This window comes from Carlito syrichta, unplaced genomic scaffold (genome assembly GCF_000164805.1).
Source record: "Carlito syrichta isolate Samal-C Ts95f unplaced genomic scaffold, Tarsius_syrichta-2.0.1 Scaffold307178, whole genome shotgun sequence".
Lineage (NCBI taxonomy): Eukaryota > Metazoa > Chordata > Mammalia > Primates > Tarsiidae > Carlito > Carlito syrichta.
In genome coordinates, this window is record NW_007251274.1 from 146878 (window position 1) to 169387 (window position 22510).

The 22510-nt window shown below is 49.8% G+C and overlaps 1 protein-coding gene and 1 pseudogene across 2 annotated transcripts in view; both read left to right on the plus strand.

Annotated features, from left to right (window-relative positions):
* The first annotated feature begins 1258 nt into the window (after window positions 1–1258).
* The window catches only part of CPLX1 (complexin 1), a 34953-nt gene continuing 13701 nt past the window's right edge, over window positions 1259–22510 (plus strand). The window contains exon 1 of the mRNA XM_008064003.1: window positions 1259–1361. Within this exon, the coding sequence (XP_008062194.1) occupies window positions 1331–1361 (31 nt within the window). The 5' untranslated portion in view covers window positions 1259–1330. The remainder of the gene's footprint in view (window positions 1362–22510) is intronic.
* Window positions 21649–22425, plus strand: LOC103266399 (annotated as a pseudogene). The gene has a single exon (XR_504697.1). The product of XR_504697.1 is annotated as a nascent polypeptide-associated complex subunit alpha pseudogene (transcript).

Below are 22510 nucleotides of genomic sequence, written 5' to 3' on the forward strand. Positions count from 1 at the left end.
GGCTCCGCGCCCGCCTCTCGCCCTTCCCCGCCTCGCCCTCGGTCTCTCTCCGAGTCTCCCCCTCTCCGCCTGTCCGCTCTTCTCCCTTTTCTCCCGACGCCTCCGCCTGAAGCCGCTGGCGGAGCCGGGCCCTCTCCCACCCTCAGAGCCGCGGGTGCGGCGGCTGCAGCGGCCCCAGGAGGGAGTAGGGGTCTGGGGCCCTTGGGGGTGGCGCACGGAAGTCTCGGGTCCTTAGGGAGGTGGAGCACGGGGGGCGGATCTTGAGTCCTTGGAGGACCCCCCGCCACCTCGGCCTCTCTGCGGCTGGGCCCTGCAGCGCCTCCCTCCCGCCACCCAGCCAGAGGAGAAGTTTGGAAGAGAATGGCTTTGCGGCACAGGCGCTCTGCGCCAGCCTCTGAGGGGCACTCCCTGCCCGCCACCCTCCCTGGCCCACACGCGGCTGCCTTCATCTGCAGAAGGAAAGCCGTGACACCGTGGATCGCCAGGGACCTGGGCTTCCCTGGCAGGAGCGACCCCACGGGGCGAGGGGGCACTGCAGCGGCCAGGATTTTACAGAAAGTGCCTCCCCAAGGGAGCGCCACCGGCCTGGGTGGGCACTGGGGACCTGGAGTGCCCCACCCCATGCAGAAGCAGGTGGGGGGTGGCTGCCCCATTCCTGCTTGTTCCCGGAAGGCCACGACCCCCGAAGTTTCTCTCCCCACCCCAATCTCTTCTACTGTGGGCCAGAGTGGGAGGAATCTCCTTGGGATAGAACCTGACTTTCCAAGACCCCTTGGTCAGAAGTCACAGGAACCTTCCCTGACTGGCCCCTGCCCGAAGACCCACCCTCCCTGACCCTTCTCCATAGCCGAAGCCACTGAGGAGGTGGCCCCGGACAGCCCCTGAGCTGCAAGGCAGAGCAGTCACCTTCAAATGCCCCCTGGGCCCCGCCCCCGCTGCACGCAGGCGAATGCCAGACTGCGCTGAGCTGGGTCCCCCCAAGTTGTGAGCTCCCCTCCCTGCAGAGACAGCTGAGAGCTGGCTTCAGAAATTCTAGGGGCTGCATGGGACTGGGGTTCTGGTCTGGGTATGTGGGCAGGAACCCCCCTCACGCAGGAACTTTCCAAGTACCCCTTCCTATGAAGGCATCCAGACCACATGGCATTAAGGAGAGGGACCCAAAGCTTGGGCTCAGGAAAAGGCCAGACGGAAGCGAGGAAGAAGCCCTCCCTCCAGCCTGGTCAGGGTGACCTGTGACCACTTTGCTTTCTCCCAGGTAGAGAACCCCTGGCCATCCTTCAATGTGAGTTCTGACCCTTGGAGGAGTCACTGAGGAATCCAAGCCATTGCCATGGAGTTTGTGATGAAACAGGCCCTGGGAGGTAGGAAATGGGAGTGGGAGAGGGGGCCTTGGGGCTTGGCCACTGGGACAGGCAGACCAGAGAGCTCCAGAGAGATACGTCATACCAGCTGCTCCTCTGCTGGCCTGCTGCAGTGGCATGGCTCATTCCCACTGCAGACCCCACACATGGTCTGTGTAGATACTTCTGTACACCTCTCCACACAAGCCATGGGGGGAGGGGCACAAGGTGTGCCCAGCACCACCCAACCCAGTCCTTGCCAAGTCCCTGTGCCAGCTTTGGTGCTAACAGGACCAGGAGGAGGCTGCTTGTGTAAGTTCACTCTGCCCCCTGCCATGGTTGGGGCAGAGCCCACAGAAGTGCTGAACCGGGTCAAAGGCAGGAGGTGGACACCCTAGGGTGGATTTGGGGGCCAATCCTAACTGAGACAGGGCTAGGGGTTTTGCTCATGTCAGCAGGGTCATGGGAGACAGAAGACATGGGTGATGGCAGCAAGAACAGGAGTAGGGACGGAGCTGACCTATGCATGCGGTGAGGATCCTATGGGTTTCACCTGGGGAAGGGTACAGCACTGTTTGCAGGGAGCCAGGGCTGCTGGACACAGGAGCAAAAGAAGAGACCAGAACAGCTTATGTGACCCGTCTGCCTCCCAGGGGGCAGTGCGGCCTTTTTTGTGTGTACTGGGGGAGGGCAGGCCCCCTTCCAACCTGCTGATTGCTATTTGAAGGGAATCAGGTCTCCACTTGGCCCAAGGCCATGCCTAGGTCTGGAAGGCAATTGAGGACAGGGTGAATCCCTGGCCCAGGTGGCGACATGATGGGGGCTGAAGTCCATGCTGCACAGACGTGTCCTGCAGAGCCATCGAGTCAGCTCAGGCCCACAGGCCTTGGGTTTTCCTGGGTGAGGCTTGGTCCTGCCCAGAGCCATTCATCCTATGTGCCCAGCTCCCCTGGTACAACCCCAGCACCCGAAGCTCCTGGAATGGGCTTCTGTGGCCTGTGTCTGATTCCACCTTTAGAGATGTCTTTCTTGGGTGGTAGCCTCACCCTTCCACCAGTGTCAAGTGTCACCCTTTGACCATCCTGACCTGGTGTGGTTCACAGCTTGGTGTGAGCTGAGCCGCCCTGGGAGCCTTTCTCCAGAGGAATGCAGGGGTGAGGGGTATGGGGGAGGGATGCTGGAGCCCCAGGACAGGGGCTCCCTGCGTGAGTTTTCTTTTGGAGGGTGTCTGTGCTTCCACTCAACACAGATGAGATGGGAAGTTGCTGAGGCTGACTTGGTGCTACATCTCTGGGATCTCATGGTCAAGGGGAGACTGCAGGTTGAGACTAATTATAATGATTACGTCACCAGGACGTGATTCAGGGACAAGCCAGCATCCGGCACTGGGAGGGACCTGTGCTCTGCCTGGTGCATCCCAGGCTGTTACAGATAATTAATTAGGTGGCTAATTCAGGCCCTGAGGTGGGTTTTAAGAAAGCTAGAATATCTGATTTGGCTGTCTACGTGGCTGAAATTAGCTGGGTAATTGCCAGCCTGAATACCTCTTTGTTTCTTGTTAGCCCAAAGTTTTTCCTGCGGCAGGGACAGGGCAGACATTGTGGAGCCAAAAGGAGCAGACTGTGGCCCCTGGTCCCCTGGCCAAGCATGACGCAAACCCTTTAAGGGGCGCGGAATGCCAGAGCCAACGTTGCAGGGGCTGGGTCGCGGGTCACGGGGCCATTCCCAGGAGAGACTTCATCTCTGCTCCTAGGCTCCGTCTCTAGCTGACAGGCATCACTGCCAGTGTCTTGGGCTTAGTGTTAGAGAAAGGGTACGAGACAGAGAGACAAAGAAGCGGGGCTCCAAGCCGAGGGACAGAGACTGCCGAGACCGCAAGAGAGATATTGAGAGAAACAGACCAAGCCCTGGCCACCAGGCTGGCCTCCCGGCTGCCAGCCCCTCATCCCCAGGCAGCCATCACCCCTCAACACCCCCTCTCCCCTGTCCTGGCCTCCACCTGGCAGCTGCCTTCTTTAACACGTGTCCACCCTCATGGCCATCATCTGGACAGCAGCCCCTCGGCCACAGGCATCTTTTCAGGGTTGTTACGCACAAATCCAGTTGGGTGCATTCTTTCCTTTCACTCTGCAGGCATGTTGAGCAACTACTGCATGCAGGTGACCGAAGACTGTGGGTGCTTGTACGCAATGCCAGGGCCCCTTGAGTTGGGGGAGCAGGGCTGGGTGGGGAGGACAGTGTCCAGCTCTCAGCCACCTTATCCTTCTCACCAGAGAATCCCTCTCAGTCTTGCTGGGTCTTGGACCACCCCCCAACTTAAATCACCCATGCCAGTGCTCCAGAGAGCAGCCGGGGTTTTTACAGAAAGTGCCTCCCCAAGGGAGGGAGCTGAGGCTGTCATTGCATGGTGACAGCCCCCGCCCCCGGCTGCTGGATACAGAGGGACCCTGAGCTAAGGCCGGGCCTTCCAGCCACGTCTGCATGGATCTGTGATGCAGGGTCCTCAAGGGTATAATTTGAAGAAACTGCTTCTCCCTCAGGGCCAGTAAGAGGCGGATGGTCCTGGAGCTATATTTACACTGGAGGAGCGTGGATACTTGCTGGGTAATGTGACTGCTCTAGGCCCTTATCGGGCTGAATCGGGCAGAAATGGGTCATTGCTTTCCTGTTGTTCTGCCTTGGTATAACACACTCTGTGCCCCAAGCATGCTCAGTTCCTTGGTAAGTGCAGGGCAAGTAGATGGGAGGACTTCAAGGAAGAGGAGCCTTGGAGGACAGGCTAGGAAGGAAGGAACAAAGCAAGCACAGGCAAGGCCTGGAGGGCTGCAGTACAGGGTGGGATGGGGTGGAGTGGGGAGCAGCGCGACACTTCAGGGCCCAGCGACCACGCCTGAGGCAACCTCATCCACGAGAAGCTCTGTCCTGGGCAGTTCAGTGACTCCGGTGGCTTGGCCAGTCTGGACAGCTTCCTGCAGCCCATCCACTTGGGCCTGGGTGGTTTGACTGGGCCTGACCTGGGGGAGGGAAGCTGGTCTGGGCACTGCTGAGAGGCTGTCCCTGTCTCCAGGAGCGGCATGGGACCAGGTCCTGCGTCCAGCCCTTGGGGAGAAAAAGGAAATGAATGCCCAAGTGGGGAGGAAACTCTGCATGGACACGTCTTGTGATCAGACGAGCAAGAGGATCCAGTCACCCTGGTCGTGGAGGACAGGCCAGGCAGGACGTGCAGGGTCTGTCCCTGAGGGAGAGCCTTGGGACTTCCTGCAGTCAAGAAGTCCCTCTCCACCCTGGGGGTGGCACCGTGAGCTCTTGGCCAGAACACCCCACGGGGCTCGTGGAGTATCTGTCACCAAGGGTGTGGAGGCTGTCAGCGTCCACCTTGGGGCTTTGCTTGAGACTGCAGGGGGTAGGAGTGGGGATGGGGAAGATTCTCCATCTTTGAACAAAGACCTCCAGAGCCAGGGCCTGGTCCAGGGACACCCTTCTCTGCATCTCCCCCAGGGGCACGAGGAGCAGGGCACCTCCCTTATTCCGGGCAACAAATTGTGCTCAGCCCTCGCCCTCTGGGACCCCCATCTCACCTCCTGAGCCCCTGAGCCATTTAGGATCTGGGAGTCTTGTCCTGACCCCTCATGTCCATCCAGGTGTCTGTATCAAGGGCAAGGCTGGGTGTCTTGTCCCGTCCCAGACTGAGGTCCCGAACCTGCCTTCCCACCTTCTCTGTATTTGCCCAGGTAGGAGCTCAGCTCTGTTTGTTGGAGGCCTCTGGTGGGCTGCTGCTGGCCTAGGCCGTGGGGGACCCTGCCAGTTCCTGCAGTGACACTGAATACAAGGCCAGGCTCTCTGGCATCTGGAGGGGGGTAGTGCTACAGGCCGGGCTGCAGGATAAGTGGTGGATCCTGAGGGGAAGCTCTTGAACTCCGCATGGGGAAGATGCTTCTGGCTGCAAGTAGCAGAGAACCAGAGGGAGAGGAGGTTGAATTGGGGGACAAAGTGTCAGGAGGTAGCTCAGCCACTATGCAGTGCCTTTGGGGCCCCAGAGCCATCAGGTGCCACCTTTGTCTTCAGTAGAGCTTCATGCATAGCCTCTCCTCATAGTCTTACAGCCGCTGCTGCTGCTCCAACATCACATCCACAGTCAGGGAGGGAAGAGGGGAGCCAAGGAACATCCCCTCCATCTGCTTAGTGAAGGGCTTCTATTTAGCTGCCAGGGTGGGCACATTACCCTCCAAGCAAGGGCAGGGTGTTGGGCTCACGGGGCCTGACTCACACCCAGCTTGAGAGCTCTTGGTGTCTAGGTGCAGAACTACGGAAGTGAGACCCTAGAGAGGTGTCTGCTCCCTTCCAGACTTGCCCCTGAGAACAGGGCTTGTCTTTCTGGGCAGCCATAAACACTCAGTGATAAAATACCGACACTTGCTCAGAGTGGACCTCACAGTGCTGCGTTTCTGGAGAAAGTGCCAGCTTGTGGAGATGCCTCTTACCCAAAATCTCTTGGATCCTGGAAGGACACTTCAGAGAAGCTGTGTTTTCTACCGGAACCCTGAAGGACAGTCTTTTCCTCGGGGAGGGTGTCCCTGCATGATGAGACTGCAACTCAATTATCCATGCTTGAGCCCCACATGGGCATGAATAGGATGCACTTTGGGATATTTATTTATTTATTTAGTTAGTTATTGTCTCGTTGGCTGGCAAGAAAGCCCGGTTGGGATTAGAGTGTTTGTGTTCGTAGCTCCTGAGTGGCGGAGCTCTCAGGCTCCCTTCGCTGACATTGACACTGTTGATCTGGTCCAGGAGCATTGTGCATTTCATGCCAGGAGGCTAAATGGGGCAGGTGACAGAGAGAAGCTTTGGAATGAATGTAAGGCCAGGAAAATCCATGGTGATAGATTCCAGAGAGCTTGGTTGTGGAAAACCCAAACCTAAGTCGAAATGGAGGATCAGATGGGGAGAGCCCTGTGGTCCAGGGGTTTTAGGGTCTCCTCCCCCAGCTCCTTCCTTAGGCTGCACCCTTCACCCAGCTCCCCAACCATCTTGTCCTTGGGTATCCTTGGAGTGGCTGGGCTCCTTCTCTGGTGGGCAAAGGACAGGAGCACGGGGTCCTCGCCTGGTCCCCTGCTGTTGGCCAGTGACTGCCTGGAAGACCTGGGTCCTGCCTGGAAACTCTGGCTGGGGGTCTCCCAGACTCTCTGCAGCCTCCCTGTGCTACTGTTTTCCAGTGTTGTCTTTGCTCAGTAGCACACATCACCTGGATCGGGGTGAAAGTGAACCCTCTGTGCCCTCTCAGGGGCCAGGGCCTTCTTTCCCGCGGGGTGGCTTCTTTCCTATAGGGTGGGCAGCCTGGCAGGGTGGGACAGCGAATCCGTTCTACCCTATCAGGTTCCCTTTGTTCTCCAGGAAGGAAGAGCCCAGCTGGAGGCTGTGGGTGCTGGGTGCAGAGACCAGGAGGTTGAAGACTGCGGACTGAGCCACTGGCCACATAGCTGACTCTGACAGGGTCACAGCCGCCTGCAGTGACAGGTCCTCTTGGCTGACTTGCCTGGACCTTCGTCTGCATGCACCCTGCCATCTCCCACGGCCTTGCCCTGGTGGAGATGTCAGACCCTCGGGTGCTGAGCTGGGCCTTAGGCGGGTCAGCCCCTGGGCTTGGTATTGCGCAGAGGCTCTCACCAGGACCCTCAGCAGATAAGGTGCTCGGGGCAGCCACCCATCCCCAGCCTGAGACCAGGTTCCCGGTTCACACCATCAATACTGGTGGCGTCGCAAGAGAGGCAAGAAGGCTGAATGAGGGGTGTAGATTACAGCTATCCCTGAAGCCAGCGGCCGTACCATCTGTCACCGAGCCTGGCTCTGTGGGTTCACTAATTGGCGTTTTCATCTCGCTCCTGTCTCCGTTTGTCCTCTCCCAAAAGCCAGGATCAGATGCTGTCCACCTGGCACTCGGCTCCTCGGGCAAGGACAGCAGTGCCCATGCCCCACCCAGAACAGCCCAGGGTCTCTAGGCTTCTGATCCCAGGCAAGCTGGTCAGGGTGTGCAAAGCCACATAAGAAGCTGGCGAGGGGCAGAGCGATGCTTTTGGCCCTTCAGAGTGATGAAAGTCAGGGACACACATTGGGTGTGGGCCCAGGACGTGGGAGGCAGCCATGTTGGGCCACGGCAGGCTCATGTGAGGCTGGGGCTGACCTAGGGTCAGCATTACAAGGTGACCTGCCAGGCCCAGGCCCCTGAATATTCTGTCAGCAGATGACCAGGCCAGGCATACCAAGCCCAGCCTCCAGCCCCAGGGTCTCATGCTATCCCCCTCCCTGGGGATAGCAGGTGGCGGAGGGCACCTCGCCAGGCTCCCACTCTCAGGAGGGGTGTGGGCTTGTCTGTGCAGCAAGAACGGTGGCAGAAAGCCAACTTTCTTCTATACCAAATTTCCCCTTGGCTGTTCTTCTGACACTGACTGGTGGTCTCAGGGGTGGGAGACAGACGCAAGCCGGAAGCCAGATCCCAGGGGCAGCAGGCACCGAGATGTGGGAAACCTAACTTCCTGGAGGCTGGTTTGTTCCTTGACCTGGGATGCTTCCTCCAGAGGGCGGGGGGAGGAGGCTACCTGTTGATGGGCGTTTCCAGAAGGAGCCAGGGAGGGACAGGGAACCCCAGGGCAGCAGAACCACGTGACCAGGGGCATGTGAGGAGACAGGGCTGTGGCTTGGATCCTCAGCCAACCTGTGATATTCAGTGCACAGTGATTCCTGATATCTCATCCTCACTTGAACTTTTTATCTTCATTGACATTTATTAATGACCCCAGTTTTGCTGGGTATTGTTTTAGTTTTTGTCTACTTTGATTTTTTTCTTAAATTCACCCAGTGTATTCTTGCTTGTGCCTTATGTGACATTTCTGTCACTTTATTTGGGTTGCCATTCAGAAATATGTATAGATGGGTTTCATTTTTTTAATGTCTTAGCAAGAATGCTACTAGGTAACATGTCATGATACCACTGTATCTGATCTGGCTTTGCCATCTTACCTTTTGCCTTTTTAAAAATGCTTCCTTGTTGTTTCATTTACTTCCATTTAAAATATGAACCAGGTTTGTTTTTTAAAACCTCGGCAATGCTTTGGAACCCATCTGCCCTTTTAAAACATTATTTAAGCTCTGATTGCCTGAGTCAAAGAAATGGTGTATTTCAAGTCCTTGCCGACAAGCTCTGGGAGTTCTGAGATTTCTGCTCTGACGTCCTCCCACCATTTGTTCTTTGTTTGCTATTTAGATCTAGAGAATTGGTCTAGCTGTCTATGTTTTCTTAATACATAAAAAATATTTTGATACTTGCATCCAATTTTTCAAGTTATTTTTATAAATATTTTTTTACACGAAAGTGGATTTTTTTCCCTAATCACTAAAATAGTGAATGTTCACTGTGGGAATTAAACTAATACAGAGAAGTATAAAGAAGTCACGTGGAAGATTGAGATGCTGCTTTTAAAATCACTCATGGCTTGATTTAAGAATATTTTCAGCTGGGCACAGTTGGCTCATGCCTGTAATCCCAGCACTTTGGGAGGCTGAGACAAGAGGATTGCCTGAGCCCAGGGGTTTGAGACCAGCCTGGGCAACTTGGCAAGACCTCGTCTCTACAATAAATCAAAAACTAACCTGGCATGGTGGCACACACCTGTAGTTATAGGTACTCGGGAAGCTGAGGCGGAAGGAATTGCCTGAGCCCAGCAGGTCAAGGCTGCAGTAGCCATGAGTGTGCCACTACTCTCCAGCCTGGAGACCCCAACTCCAAAAAAAAAAGAATATTTTCAAGGGGGATGCCATCAGATCCATTTCTAATTTTAAGGGTCTCTGCGAAGCTGTTGGTGCTGTTGATTAGCATCACAGGCATGAGATGAACCAGCCTCCAGGGGAGATAGGTTTAAACAACTCCACAACAAACATTGTGACAAACTCAAGTTCGTGTTCGAGTGTTAAGTCTCAAGGACAGACATCACTGAGCTCTGAATGGTGCAAGTTTCTGGGAAGGCCTTGTCCATTTTGTAGACAGATTTAGACAAAAATTCTACGTTTTGGTGATGAGTCACGGAGCAAGCGCACACTCTTCTCTGAGTTACAGGAATGGTGTAATTCCCACCCGACCTGACTGAGGCCCGAGTAGGACTGGGTTCCCAGTGGAAAAGCAGCTTTTTATGAAATGCCGTGGAGATGTCTGACCCGTGAAATCAGGTGTAATTTTAATGAAGGCTAAATAGGAGAGTACGGAACTTACATACTTGATTTCTCAAGCTGCCCCACTCAGAAGTGTCTCTGTGTCTCTCTAGGTTCTGAGTCACATGCCCTCACAGGGTTATCACTGGCATCACGTGTTAAATCCCACTAATGGCACAGGAGCCTTAAAGACCTGCTTCCTTGATATCCCCATGTAGTTGTATCAATAGTTGGGGCTCATATATCTTGAAAAAATTATTATTTTTTAAAAAAGACAAGGTTCACTCTGTTATCCAGTTTGGAGTGCAGTGGTATAGTCATATCTCACTGAAGCTTCGAACTCGTGGGTTCAAATGATCCTCCTGCCTCAGTCTTCCGAGTAGCTTGGATTACAGGCTCTTGACTCCATGCCCCTCGACATGAAGGCATAGAGGGGAAATTCTTCTAAATCTACAGTTTTATACTCATTTAAAAATAATTTATAGAGAAGGTATCTTGCTATGTTGTTCAGGCCGGTCTTGAAATTCTGGCCTCAAGCAATCTTTCTGCCTTGGCCTCCCAAGGTGCTGGGACTACAGGCGTGAACCACCATGCCTGATCAGGGCTCATGTCATTTGACGATGTGGATTGTTCATGGATGAGCCATGCCCTGTGGCTACATTTCATCTTTATGAAGCCTTTGTTTGCTCTGTAGTTGATTTTTCACTGCCCTGAATGGCTGAGTACTGTCTATAATTCTTCCACACCCTCCAGTGGCCCTCAGTTCAATATTTTCACATGGGTAAACACCAGATGAGCTGTTAGGTATGCTCCTCTCCACCAGAGAGGACCCTCATGGTCTCAGTACCTTCCACTCACCGAACAGGCTGCTTCCGAGAGCTATCTCCACACTGGCCTGGGATTTCCTGCATCTGCTCCCCTGGTCAGATCGCCTAGGATCTTTCTGAGAAAGACTGCGTGGAAATCGTGAGTCTTTATTTCCTGTGCATGGTGGCATTGAGGCTGGGTGTAAAACTGTAGATGTAGAAGAATTTCCTCTTAGAATGTCGCAGTCGCTTTCAGATGTTGCTGAGAGAGTCAAGCCACACTCACCTGCGCCGTCTGCAGGACTTAGGTATTCTCTCTGGAGAGTCAGGGCTTCCTCTTTGACCCCGCCATTCTGGTCTCATGTTTCCAAGACCTTGCTGCGACTCTCCTTTTACCCAGTTCCAGGAGCACTTCTGTGCTGCTTCTGTGGTGATCCTGTCTCTTCCCTCTTTGTCTCCTGCCTTCCCAGCCCCTCGTTCAGCTGCTGGGTTCCCCCAACACGGTTCTCTGTTTTTGTTACATTTTCTCTCCTGTTGATCATCTCTATGTATTTTGTTCTACTTTCTGGGATTGTTTCCTTAATTTTATCTTCTAACCCTTCAGTGGAATTTTTAATTTCTGTATTTTTATTTTTAATTTCCCAGAGCGCTTGTCTGCTTTTAAAATTTTCCTTCTTTTTACAAATGTTCTCTGTTCTCTGCGTGGCTCTTTCCTCTGAGCTCTGTTTTGAGAGCCCCCTGCTCTCCTGGGGTTCCAGCGCTAGAGTGGCTGGCAGCCCCACCCTCACAGGAAATGAGGGAGCTGGATGTGGTGTGCACAGTGTGCCTGGTGGATGACGCGGTGTCTAACTATCCAGCCGGTGACCAGGGGCCCCTCACACGACAAACTTGTCTATGCTAGTGGACACCGGGGTCTTCTGTCTGACCCATGTTCCGTTTGTGCCTGCCTGGCCATCAGTTCAGCACAGGAAATCCAACCTTGTGTTCCCCCATCCCCTGCATCCTGGGGAACACCCAGAGGGGGCAGCCCCTAGCTCTTCAGATGGAAGGTGCACATTCAATACACCACTGCCGCAGGAAACAAGTTCAGAGTTGTACTTATGGATGCGGTCAGGGAGGGCACCTGAGTCAGAAGGGCCGCAGGTGACCAGAGGCAGGAATGATGAGTCAAGCAGAGACCGGGGCAATTGACACTATTATATAAGGAAACAGGGTGGGGGTTACCTATTGTAAACTCACAGCAGGTAAGTTTAAGAGCAAAGGCCCGAATGGTCCATTCAGAGGACAAGCTAGCAAAAGCAGGGAGCCCTGTCTGGTGGGTGGGCCAGAGGCTTCCAAGTTCTTCCCTTGAGCCGGCTGCAGCAGCTTTTTATAGGGTTCTGCCTCTAATGCTCAGCAGCTGCCTTTTCTCTGTTGTGCCCATTACAAGCTCCTTTTCTGGCCTGTCTGTTGAGTTAGTGGCTTGTTTTGTGCTGGAGACTTTCCTTGGGTGTACATTCATTTTCCGTGAGTCATGAAAGTCCTGTTGGAAGTCCTGTGTGCGTGTGTGGGAATCCTGGGCTTGCCTGTGGGTGAACATGCGTGAGCTCGACTAACTTTTGTGTCTGGGAATCCCCAGCTGTCAGGCTCTTTGGGCCTTTGTGGGGAGGATGTGGTTCCATTTCTCCAGAAATGGATCCTATGTAGCTGGATGATACAGCTGAGAGCACAAGGCAGTGGGCTGGGCTCGAGTGTGGGCCTCTTAAGGGTGCAGATGTTTCCTGAAGGCTTGTTTCAGCTGAATGTATCCCCTCCACCCTCTACAGTGGCTGAGGACTTGTCTGAGGCTGAGGGTCTCTGGTCAGTTTCTTCAAGGAAATTATTTCCTAATATCTCATTGCCACTCAGGTGTTGGTCCAGGTGTCCCTTGTACAGACCTTTGGCCCATCCCACATGGTTGTCCACCCCTTAGGTACCCAGCACCTCCAATCCCCGACTTGCTGGAGTTCCACAAGGCAGTCAGGTTCCCTAAGCACCTCCACCTGCAGTTACTCAGATTCTACCACAATCTGCTCTCCATCTTCCCCACTGTGATATTGCATCTACCTTGGAATCTCCTCTTCTGTGCTACTGTCCACGTGGGCACAGACATTTCAATTTCTTTACTCGGTTAGGGAGTTATCAAAAAGGGTGCAAATAAACACATGTTCAATCCACCAAGTTTAAAGAGAAATCAGTATACCATCACTTGTAGGGATGCCTAGCATTAGGACACTTCATTTTAGGACTCCCAGTTTTAGGAAGTGTAGTGTTAGGACATCTAACATTAGGATTCTTAGTGTTAGGGCACAGCATTTATTAGATGTCTAGTATTAGAATGCCTAGCCTTAGGATGCCTGGCATTAGAATGCCTGGTATTGGGATGCATAGCATTAGGAGACCTAGTGTTAGGATGTCTAGTATTAGGATGCCTAGTATTAGGATGCCTGGCATTGGGATGCCAAATATCAGGACACCTAGTATTAGAATGCATAGGATTAGGACTCCCAGCATTAGGATACCTCGTGTTAGGATGCCTAGTGTTTGACGCCTAGCATTAGGATGCTGGATTAGGACGTCTAGCGTTAGGATGCCTAGTGTTAGGATATCTGCATTAGGACACCTAGTATTAAGGTGTCTAATGTTTGACACCTAGCATGATACCTAGTGTTAGAATGCCTCTTGCTAAAATACCTGCATTAGGACACCTAGCATTAGGATGCCTAGTATTAGGAAGAGTAGCGTTAGAAGACTTAGTGTGAGAATACCTAGCACTAGGATGCCTAGCACTTGAATGCATAGTGTTAGTCTGCTTAGATTAGGACGCCTAGTATTATGGTGCACAGCATTAGGACACCTAGCGTTAGAACGCCTAATATTAAGATGCATAGCATTAGGACATCTAGCGTTAGGATGCCTAGAGTTAGGATGTCTAACATTAGGATGCCTAGTGTTAGGGTGCATAGCATTAAGACACCCAGTATTAGGGCACCTGGTATTAGGATGCCTACTATTAGGATGCCTGCATTAGGATGCCTAGTATTAGGATTCATAGCATTAGAACACCTAGTGTTAGGATGCCTAGCATTATAATGCGTAGTGTCAGGACAGCTAGTGTTACAACACCTAGTATTAAGATGCTTAGCATTAGGATGCCTAGTATTTGGATACCTGGCATTAGGAAGCCTAGTATTAGTATTCCTAGTGTTAGGATGCCTAGCATCAGGATGTCTAGTATTAGAATGTACCTAGTGTGAAGGTGGATCTTGGAACAGAAAAAGGACGTCATTAATAACTAAGGAAATCTGAATAAAGTATGGATGTTTGTTAATAGCAAATCAATGTGGTCTTGTTGATTGTGACAGGCATTCCACCCTAAGGTAATATGTTGGCAATAGGAAAACTGGGGGTAGGGTATATGTAAACTCTCTGCCCTGTCTTTCTTTGAAATGTTTCTGTAAATCTAAAACTGCTCTTTAAAAAGTCTATTTTTGAAAACATGCAGAGGACTTGAATACACATTTCCCCAAAGAAGATACATCAAAAGATGCTCAACATCATTGGTCACGAGGGAAATACAAATTAAAGCCACAACGCGACACCTCCATACCCAGTAGGACAGCTAGAAACAAAAAGACCAGCAAAACCTAGTGTCCTCAAAGATGTGGGACACCACACCCCATGCGCTCCTGGTGGGAGCTTACCGTGGTACAACCACTTGGGAAAACAGTTGGGCCATTTCTTAAAAAGTGACATAGAAATGCACTCTATGACTCAGCGAGTCCCCTCCTAGGGCTGACCAGGGAGAATGGAAAGCGCATGTCCACACGGACTCAGCACGGGTGTTCTGGGCAGTTCTCTCATGGAAACAGCCCACACATCTCCAGCAGGTGGGTGGAGAAAGGAGCTGCATGCGTCCTTGTCACGGACTCCTGCTTGGCAACAGAAAGGAATGAAGGAGCGACACAGCAGCACGGTGTGTCTCCACACAGAGCATAGCAGTCCGTGGGTCGAGTAGCCCCACACACTACATACCGTGGGGTCCATTCACTTAAGCGCTTAGGGAAAGCACGTACTCAACAGTGAGAGGAAGTAGGTCAGTGGCTACATGGGTTAGTGGGTGGGGGACATGGGGAGTACCAAGAAACTTGGGGACTGAATGTGTTCCCTCTTTTGACTGTGGTGATGGTTTCATGTATGTATGCATGTGTCAAACTGCATAATTTGTAGTGTCTCAATTAAACCTCCATAAAGGTATTTAAAGTTGGGTTCAGAGTATTACAAGGAATCTGCCTTCATTTTGCAATGGTCATGAAGTCATCTTGCGTGTGGACCCTGTGGCCAGAGGTCCCGCCTACTCCCACCCCTCAGGACATCTGTTCAAGTTCAAGGCAGAGCAAGTTGGGGAGGTGGGCCCCCTTCCTATGAATGAAAAACTCTGGAGGGGCATTGCCCAGCACACTCCTCCCCTGTCCCACGTCTGCAGGGGGCGGGGGACGGGAAATCCTCAACTTCCCACTGTCTGCAGGAGTGGATGAAGGAAGCTGCTGGAACCTGCCTGCCCGCCCTTAGAACGGCACCCACGAGATGCAATTCGTGATGATCAACCGTGCTTGTGGACATAACGATGAATCATAATGATGCTCATAAGAATCACGTAACCTGACTTTCCTAAAACTAGCCAACCCCACCGAGCACATTCTGTCTTCCCATAGAATTCGGAAAGAGGTGCCAGGCTCCACTCCCCGCTCTGCCACTGCGTTCTGCACCAACATTCACACTGGAGTCAGGCCAACCACGCTCTCTCTCTGTCTCTCTCCCTCGCTATCTCTCTGCCAGTTTTGGGCACAACTCTTATGTTAATTTCACAAGAATAACCCAGAGGATTTCCTTCTTTTATTCTCCATTCCAAGAACATTCTGAATATCGTTGAAATTATCTGTTTCTTGAATGTTTGAAAGAATCCAACTGTGAACCCTTAGACGTAGTTGTTGGGTTTTTACATTTTTTAAAGAAAATCCATTTCCTTCAAGTTTTTTTAATGTGTTAGGAAGGAGTGTATAATACACTATTCTAGCGCTTTGATTCCTTTCTCCCTGGGGCCATTTCTCAGTTGTCTCCCCTGATTTTGTGAGTCTTCCGCCTTCTGTCTGTCTTTGCCCTCTGAGTGGCTGCCAGTGCCTGGTTTCAAGACCCCCCCCCTCTTGAGCTGTTGATTCTGCCGACACTTGTCTCTCTTCACCTATTGATTTTACTGCTAGCTCTACTAGCTCCTTTCTCCTGCTTTCCCTGATTCATCGGGTTGTTTTTCTCTGGAGGCTTGAAGTCGGGGTGTGTTCGCTGTGTGTGTCCTTGTTTGCTTGGGAACATGAGTGTTTAAGGAAGTGAAAACACTGGTTGCCCCTTAGGCTTTGCTAGATTGAGGCCTCACTATGTCTAGCTCCTAGAGATGTGGCAATTGTGGTTTTAATAGCATCTTCTAACTCATTTGTCGCTAGAGGGATTTTACACGTTCGGGGGGCCTGGGCGGGGAATTTTTTATTCCTGGTGCTCTACTCACTATCGTGACTCTGAGACAGAGGGTGGAATGTTATTTCCACTTTGAAAAATGTACTGTGATGGTCTCTGTGGCGTACATTTTTTTGAGAGGTGAGCTGATGAGTCATTTTAAATTTATACTTCTCTTTTTTATTGTGGTAAAATAACATAATATTTACCATTTTAATCATTTTTAATGTACTCTTCTGTGGCATTAAATACATTACAATATTGTACAACCACACCAACATCCTTTTCCAGAACTTTCTCATCTTCCCAGACTGAAGCACTACTCCTATCAAATATTAACTCTTCATCCTCTCCCCAGCCCCTGGGACCACCTCCCACCCCTGTCTCGATGAATTTGGTTAGGGACTTCCTGTGAGTGGAATCACAGTTGTTTTTTTTTGTTTTTTTGTTTTTTGAGTTGGAGTCTCACTCTGTCGCCCAGACTGGAGTGCAGTGGCCGCTCCCGGCCACCGCAGCCTCGACCTGCTGGGCTCCGGCGATCCTTCCACCTCAGCCTTCCGAGTAGCCGGAATTACAGGCATGAGCTACCATGCCCGGCTGATTTTTTGACTTATTGTAGAGATGAGGTCTCGCTGCCTAGGCGGGTCTTGAACCCGTGGGCTCAGGCAATCCACTCACCTCAGCCTCCCAAAGGTGCGGGATGACAGGCTGAGCCACCGAGCCACTGAATCACAGTTTTTATTCTTTTGTGTCTATCTAATTCACTCAGCATAGTGTCTTCAGAGTTCATCCATGGTGTCGTCTCTGTTTAAATTTAATTCCTTTTTAAGGCTGAGTAATATTCCACCACATTTTGTTATCTAGCCCCCTGCGGGTGGACACTTGGGTTGGTTCCACCTTCGGTTAGTAAATAGTACTGCCGTGAACATGAATGTGAATAGTACTGTGAATAGTACTGCCGTGAATAGTACTGTGAATAGTACTGCCATGAACATGAATGTGCAGGCAACTGCTGAAGTCCTTGCTTTTTGTTCTTTTAGGTATATACCCAGAATCGGAATTGCTGGATCATGTGGTAGTCTATGTTTAATTTTTGAGGAATGGCCAGACTGTTTCCACAGCAGCTGCACCATTTTCCAGTGTCACCATCAAGGCACAAGGGCTCTGATTTTTTCACGTCTTTGCAAGCACCTGTTATTTTGCAGGTTTTGATCACAGCTGTCCTCATGGGTGTGCAGTGGCGACTTGTAGAGTCAGCTAATGTTGGCTCCCTTTAAGCATTCCACGAGAGCTGAAAGGAACACGTGCTGTTTCTCAGGGTTTGGTTGTCATGTGAGCCTGGTGTGTGACTGCCCCCTCCCCGCCCCACCATCATCCTCTTTCTATCTGTAGACAATCATAAGAATGTGGCTGCATTCATACGTGTTTTTACTTTTTGTATTCCAAAAATGGGACCTTGATGTGTTTGTCTAAATACAACTTTTCTTGTGTCACGGTACACCACACAGTCCCTCCATGGTGCTCCCAGGCTGACAGGGGTTCTCTGTCATGGGCACGCCATGGCTGTAGCCACCTGCTCAAGATACTACCTCATCTCCGGCCATTTGCCAGGGCTGCAGCTGAAATGGACAGGGTGCATGAGTGCTTGTGTGTGTTCCTTCGCAGAGGGGCAGGACTTCAGCAGGACAGACGCCTGGGGATCAGCATGTGCTTAGCATTGTCGATTGCTCTCCAGAGCTGCCACCACGGTGCACTTCTCTTCACAGAATCTGCGCATGCCCTGCCCACACTTCCCGGTAACCGGCATTGGCGATGGGCAGAGCCTCCAGTCCGATGCCTTCCAGAGCTGCCCCCTGGTTCTCTAGACATTCCCAGGCCCCTAGCAAGGCGAGCTTTTCACTTCCTTAAGTACCGGGATCAAACTTTCTCTGACGTGATACCATAGGAAGCTGAATTGTATCCAAATCCCATAAAAGGAAAAAAGAAAATGCTGTTGGAGTTTAAATTGAAAGTGCAATCCAGATTCCATGCAATTACACATTAATTTTGATGTAACTGACATCTTTATGATATTCAGTCTGCCCACCAAGAATCTGGTGTGTCTTCCCAAAACCACAATGTTTGAATAGAAGATATTTTCCTTATATAGGTTCTATAGATTTATTTGTTAAATTTATTTCGAAGTAGTTTATATTTTCATAATTATTGTAAGTGGAAAATCATTTCCATTTTTTGATTCCAGCTTGCCTATTTATGGTATGGGGCAAAACTACCATTCTTAGGTATAATTTTTTTTTTTTTTTTAATTCATCACCCAAGCTGGAGTGCAGTGGCACACTCATGGCCATCCCAGCATCCACCTGCTGGGCTCCAGCGAATTTGTCCACCTCAGCCTTCCATGTGGCTGGAACTACAGGCATGCACCACCACGCCTGGCTAATTTTTTGATTTATTGTAGAGATAAGGTCTCCCCGAGTTGCCCAGGCTGTTCTCGAGCCCATACGCTCAGGCAATCCTCTCAACCTTGACCTCCAAAAGTGTTAGGATTACAGACTTGAGCTACTGTGCCCGGCCGTAATTTTTAAATAACTTTAAAAAATGTATTTTATAATTTTTTTGTAGATATGGGGTCTTGCTACGTTGACCAGGCTGGTCTCGAAGTGATCCTCCTGCCTCAGCCTCCCAAAGTGCTGGGATAACAGGCATGAGCCACCACGCCCAACCTAGGTATAAATATTGTATATAGCCAATTCTACTGCATTCTGTGATGAATTCTGGTAGGTTTTTTACTGGAATGTCTTGAGTTCCTTAGATAGAGAATCATGTCATCAGCAAGACAGCTGGGAGAGATGGAAGCAGAGAGAATTGCTGTCTTATTTTATGATGCAATACTCATTACAGTCATGCGTCAGTTAATGCTGGGAATGTGGGTGTCTCCGTGAACATCACAGAGTGTGCCAGGATCGTACAGCCTACTGCACAGCCAGGCTGCATGGTGTAGCTTATTCTTCCTGGGCTGCACACCTGCTTAGCATGTGACGGTGCTGAATACTGCAGGCAGCTACGACACAATGGTGAGTAGTTACAAGGTGCTGTCACCTGAGAGGGCCACCATTACATACAGTCTGTCATTGCTGAAAACACTGTTTTGTGGCACAAGACCGCATCTCATTTTCCTATGAAATCAGCAGAACCACCACAGCAGTGTTGGACACAGCTGTGTGAACTATGCTCTTGGTCTTTGTGTGAGTAGCTTTCTGGTCACAGTTGTGTGCTTTCTACTTTTCCTTTTGTTAATTCTCTGTTCATGGCTTCTTTGGTTATTTTGTGGTCTTTTGCATTTCTTAAGATGACAATGAGCTGGGCGCAGTGGTTCACGTCTGTAATCCCAGCATTTTGGGAGGCTGAGGTGGGAGGATTGCTTGAGGTCAGGAGTTCGAGACCAGTCTGAACAACAACACGAGACCTCATCTCGACAAAAAAATAGAAAAATTGATTGGGTGTGGTGGTGTGCGCCTGTAGTCCCACCTACTGGAGAGACTGAGGCAGGACGGTGTCTTGAGCCCAGGAATTTGAGGCTGGGATCAGCCGTGATCGTGCCACTGCACTCCAGCCTAAGCAACAAAGTAAAAACTCTGTCTCAAGGGGAAAAAATATGATAATGAAGTTTCCATACTTCCTACTCATCTTTAAAATGAAAGGCTAGTGACAGGCACAGTGGCTCATGCCTGTAATCCCAGCACTTTGGGAGGCCAAGGTGGGAGGATCACTTGAACCCAAGAGTTCAAGACCAGCCTGGGCAGTATAGTAAGACCTTGTCTCTACAAAAAAAATCAAAAAAATTAGCCAGGTGTGGTGATGTACACCTGTAATCCCAGCTACTCAGGAGGCTGAGGAGGGCAGATTCCTCCAGCCCAGGGATTCAAGGCTGCAGTAGCTGTGAGTGTGCCACTGCACTCCAGTCGGGACAACAGAGTGAGACCCTGATTCAAAAAATAAAAATAAAATAAACAAAATAAAAAGCTACAGTTTTTCCTCCCAAAACCATTTTAGTCATGGACCCTAAGGTCAGTCATATAGTGTTTATTTTTCATTGCTTTCTAGATTCTTTTCATCATCAGTTTTTATTTCCCCTTCAGTGGAAAGGTTAGGTACGTGATTCTAAAATCTGAACTTCTGCAGTTAAGAGTTTGGCCCTTTTTTTCAGTCTTTGTAACTTGATTAGATTATGATCACAGAGGATGGCCTCAGAGATCGCTCGTGTTTAAATTGTTAGAATTTTCAACACCCCTTCTTGATAAAAACCCTCGAACATCTAGGCATATGGGGAACATACCTCAAAATAGTAAAGGCCATCTATGAGAAACCCACAGCCAGCATACTCCTAAAGGGACAAAAATTGAAACCAATTCCCCTGAAAACTGGAACAAGATAAGGATGCCCACTCTCACCCCTCCTGTTCAATATAGTATTGGAAGTCCTGGCTAGAGCAATCAGAGAAGAGAAGGCAATCAGGGGTATCCAAATAGGAAAAGAGGAAGTCAAGTTATCTCTCTTTGCAGATGACATGATTGTGTACCTTGAAAACCCAAGAGAATCTGTCAAAAACCTCCTTTACACTGATAAAGGCCTTTGGCAAAGTCTCAGGATACAAAATAAATGTGCAAAAGACAATTGCATTTCTTTTCACTAATAATAAACAAACAGAAACCCAAATAAAAAACACAATTCCATTCACAATAGCCACAAAAAAAAAATGAAATACCTTGGCATCTTTCTAACCAGAGACGTGAAAGATCTTTACAAGGAAAACTACAAAACACTGCTCAAAGAAATCAAAGATGACACAAACAAGTGGAAAAATATCCCATGCTCGTGGATTGGAAGAATCAACAATGTGAAGATGTCCATCTTACCTAAGGCAATCTACAAATTCAATGCAATACCCATCAAATTACCAGCAACATTCTTCTCAGACCTAGAAAAAAACAACACAGGAATTCATATGGAAACACAAACGTCCAAGGATACCCAGAACAATCCTCAGCAAAAAAGAAAACAAAGCAGGTGGTATCACATTACCAGACTTCAAACTTTACTATAAAGCTACAATCATCAAAACAGCTTGGTATTGATATAGGAACAGGCATATAGATCAATGGAATAGAATTGAGATTCCAGAAGCAAAACCTCAATTTGTCAACCAACTCATCTTCAACAAAGTCTCCATCACCTCCCACTGGGGAGAGGAGAACCTATTCAGTAAATGGTGCTGGCAAAACTGGCTGACCACATGCAGAAGATTGAAACAGGACCCCTATCTATCCCCATGCACAAAGGTTAACTCCAAATGGATCAGAGACCTAAATGTAAAACCTCAAACCATAAGAACCTTAGAAAATGAAGGACATACCCTCATGGAAATCGGAACTGGCATCCAATTCCTGAACAAAACCCAAAACCCACAGGCCATAAGAGATAAGATAGACAAGTGGGACCTTATTAAACTGACAAACTTCTGCAAAGCCAAAGAAACCATCAGGAGAGTAGGAAGACAGCCTACAGACTGGGAAAAAGTATTTGCCAACTCCAGGTCCGAAAAAGGCTTAACATCTTGGATCTACAAGGAACTCAAACATGAATGACCAAGAATAGCCAGAACAATCCTCAGCAAAACAAAACAAAACAAAACAAAACAAAACAAAGCAGGTAATCACATTACCAGACTTCAAACTTCACTATAAAGCTACAATAATCAAAACAGCTTGGCCATCTTGGTTCCGCGTTCCCTGAACAAAATGCCCAGTGAAGCCACAGAAACCGTGCCTGCTACCGAGCAGGAGTTGCCACAGCCCCAGGCTGAGACAGGGTCTGGAATGGAATCTGACGGTGATGAATCAGTACCAGAGCTTGAAGAACAAGGTTCCACACAGGCAACCACACAGCAAGCCCAGCTGGCAGCAGCTGCTGAAATCAATGAAGAGCCAGTCAGTAAAGCAAAACAGAGTCGGAATGAAAAGAAAGCATGAAAGGCTATGTCCTAACTGGGTCTTCGACAGGTTACAGGGGTTACTAGAGTCACGATCCAGAAATCTAAGAATATCCTCTTTGTCATCACAAAACCAGATGTCTACAAGAGCCCAGCTTCAGATACCTACATAGTTTTTGAGGAAGCCAAGATCGAAGACTTATCTCAGCAAGCACAGCTAGCAGCTGCTGAGAAATTCAAAGTTCAAGGTGACGCTGTCTCAAACATTCAAGAAAACACACAGGCTCCAACTGTACAAGAGGAGAGTGAAGAGGAAGAGGTTGACGAAACACGAGTGGAAGTCAAGGACATAGAATTGATCATGTTACAAGTAAATGTGTCGAGAGCAAAGGCAGTCCGAGCCTTGAAGAACAACAGTAATGATATTGTAAATGCTATTATGGAATTAATGATGTAACCATCTGAAATGGCCTTTTTTTGGTGATTCAAAAGAGTACCTACAGCTTGGTTTGAAATTTGTACTGTTTCTATCATTAATAAAGTTATGGCTTCTTGTTGAATGGAAAAAAAAAACAGCTTGGTATTGGTACAGGAACAGGCATATAGACCAATGGAATAGAATTGAGATTCCAGAAGCAAAACCTCAA